This window comes from Saccopteryx leptura, chromosome 1 (genome assembly GCF_036850995.1).
Source record: "Saccopteryx leptura isolate mSacLep1 chromosome 1, mSacLep1_pri_phased_curated, whole genome shotgun sequence".
NCBI classification, from domain to species: domain Eukaryota; kingdom Metazoa; phylum Chordata; class Mammalia; order Chiroptera; family Emballonuridae; genus Saccopteryx; species Saccopteryx leptura.
Window position 1 is genome coordinate 371,007,435 of NC_089503.1, and position 2,945 is coordinate 371,010,379.

At 41.7% G+C, this 2,945-nt stretch overlaps 1 protein-coding gene across 1 annotated transcript; it reads left to right on the top strand.

The window, feature by feature from the left end:
* The first annotated feature begins 1,028 nt into the window (after nt 1-1,028).
* PGK2 (phosphoglycerate kinase 2) lies at nt 1,029-2,282 on the top strand. The gene has a single exon (XM_066361391.1). The coding sequence runs from the start codon at nt 1,029-1,031 to the stop codon at nt 2,280-2,282; it is 1,254 nt and encodes a 417-aa protein (XP_066217488.1).
* Nucleotides 2,283-2,945: the final 663 nt, after the last annotated feature.

Below are 2,945 nucleotides of genomic sequence, written 5' to 3' on the forward strand. Positions count from 1 at the left end.
GACATGAAAATGCTGAGGTCGCCGGTTCGAAACCCTGGGCTTGCCTGGTCAAGGCACATATGGGAGTTGATGCTTCCAGCTCCTCCCCACCTTCTCTCTCTGTCTCTCTCTCTCTCTCCCTTTCTCTCTCTCCTTTCTAAAAAAATGAATAAATAAAATTAAAAAAAAATTAAAAAATAAAACAATTCAAATAGACATTTTTATCCTCATGAAAACCATTCCTCTTTTTCAGCTAAATTTCTAAGTTATAAAGGTAGTAAAACAAAAAGAGGAGAGATAACATAGGGGCTTCATAACTTTGCAGCCTGAAAAAAAAAATGTCCTTATCATATCATCCTTGGTATTTCACTGATATCTGTTCTGAGCTTATGAGATTTTCCTGAAGAAGCCAAGAAACATTCTCTCACAGTGTCTGAGAATGGAAGAAGCAAGGTAATGAAAAGATGTCACTACCCACCCCCCACCCCCAACTCCGAGGAATATATCTGAAGCCAAAGGCTAACACTAAGCTATGCCCTAAACAGAAATATTTATCAAGGCAAGGAAAAACAGAAGTATACTATGTTTCCTTGCATATATTTTTACACCATAATATAATTAGCATTTGACTTAAGTGAGGGCAACATTTTTTCTTTTTTGAAATAATAAGGGCACACTGATCGAAGAGGATATGGACAAAGAGAACTAGCAGGAAGCTTGGATTTCAGGACCTTTCTTGTCCCCAGATTTCTTCACCTCAACTGTCGCCCAAGCCAAGCCAGGTACTAACTACCCCGAGATTCTCCCTCAGTTTCAACCGTTCACTGGTTTGAATCTGCGCCAAGCAACGGCCTCCAAATCCAGATTGACAGGATCACTGACCAATCACAGACGAGCTTTCCTTCCCTCAGTCCAATCATAGCTGCTAATTGGGAGACAGTGCTGAGAAGAAAGGGGTGGGCTGAGAAGAGGGGAGTTAGAAACACCACCCACCCAGCCTTCCCAGCAGAACTAAAGTGGTTCTTCAACATTTTGTTTGTATCGTCAACATGTCTCTTTCTAAGAAGTTAACTTTGGACAAACTGGATGTGAAAGGTAAACGAGTCATCATGAGAGTAGACTTCAATGTTCCCATGAAGAAGAGCCTGATTACAAACAACCAGAGAATCAAGGCTTCAATCCCAAGCATCAAGTACTGCCTGAATAATGGAGCCAAGTCAGTAGTTCTAATGAGTCATCTAGGTCGACCCGATGGTGTTCCCATGCCTGATAAATACTCCTTGGAGCCTGTTGCTGCTGAGCTCAAATCCTTGCTGGGTAAGGATGTTCTGTTCCTGAAGGACTGTGTGGGCCCAGAAGTAGAGAAAGCCTGTGCAAACCCAGCCACTGGTTCAGTCATATTGCTGGAGAATCTACGCTTTCATGTGGAGGAAGAAGGGAAGGGCCAAGATCCTTCTGGAAATAAGATTAAAGCTGAACCACGTAAAATAGAAGCCTTCCGAGAATCACTGTCAAAGCTAGGGGATGTCTATGTCAATGATGCATTTGGCACTGCCCACCGGGCCCACAGTTCAATGGTGGGAGTGGATCTGCCTCAGAAAGCATCTGGATTCCTGATGAAAAAGGAACTGGATTATTTTTCCAAAGCCTTGGAAAACCCAGAGAGACCCTTTCTGGCTATACTTGGAGGAGCCAAAGTGGCAGACAAGATTCAACTCATCAAAAACATGCTGGACAAGGTCAATGAGATGGTTATTGGTGGCGGAATGGCTTATACCTTCCTTAAGGTACTCAACAACATGAAGATTGGTGCTTCCTTATTTGATGAAGAGGGAGCCAAGATTGTCAAAGATATCATGGCCAAAGCCACTAAGAATGGCGTGAACATTACCTTTCCTGTTGACTTTGTCACTGCTGACAAGTTTGAGGAGAATGCTAAGGTTGGCCAAGCCACTGTAGCATCAGGCATACCTGAAGGTTGGATAGGTTTGGACTGTGGTCCTGAGACCAACAAGAAGTTTGCTCAAGTTGTGGCCCAAGCCAAGCTAATTGTATGGAATGGGCCGGTAGGGGTATTTGAATGGGATGCCTTTGCTAAGGGAACCAAAGCCCTCATGGATGAAGTTGTGAAAGCCACTTACAGGGGCTGTATCACCATTATAGGAGGTGGAGACACTGCCACTTGTTGTGCCAAATGGAATACTGAAAATAAAGTCAGCCACGTGAGCACTGGAGGAGGTGCCAGTCTAGAGCTTCTAGAAGGCAAAGTCCTGCCTGGAGTGGATGCCCTCAGCAACTTGTAGTGGACAAGGTGTTTCTTCTTATGCTTTCCTGTCCACAGCCTTTAAGTCAACTTAGTGCTTTTACATCTCAACCTGACTTTTGTTAAAATCTACCCCTCTATCAATACCAAGTGATGGACCATCAGGAACTCTTTACATCATCAAAGTAGTGCAATTCATTTTAATTCTGTCATGCATTTACTACTACTCTCTTAGAGATCTCTTTTGAACTTCACCATTGTGATTCATAGGAAGTGGGCTGCCTATTAAAGTGAGTTAAATAAGCTGACTTGCTCCTCCATTTTTGTTTTAGTATAGCTTTGTCATTATTTCATTACTTGAAACATGGGAACCAAGCAAAACACTAATTGTTGAGAAAGGGTGGGATAGAAACTGACAAACTATTAAACAATGAAAGTGCCCACATAAACTGAGAAAGAAAATTACATTTAAGAACTCCTGAGTACCATTAAAGCTCTATTAAGAGGAAATTTCTTCCTTAATAAGGGAGATGAAAAATAAAACTTTCTTATAAAACCCACGAAGTTAAAAATAACATAAAAAAAAACCCAAGGTAGATCTGTCTGTGCATATGGATGCACAAGAGTACAGATATATGTCTGTTAGAATGGGAGCTGCAAATCAAATCCAGGTTTCAAATTAATAAGTAATTTTAAGCAGATA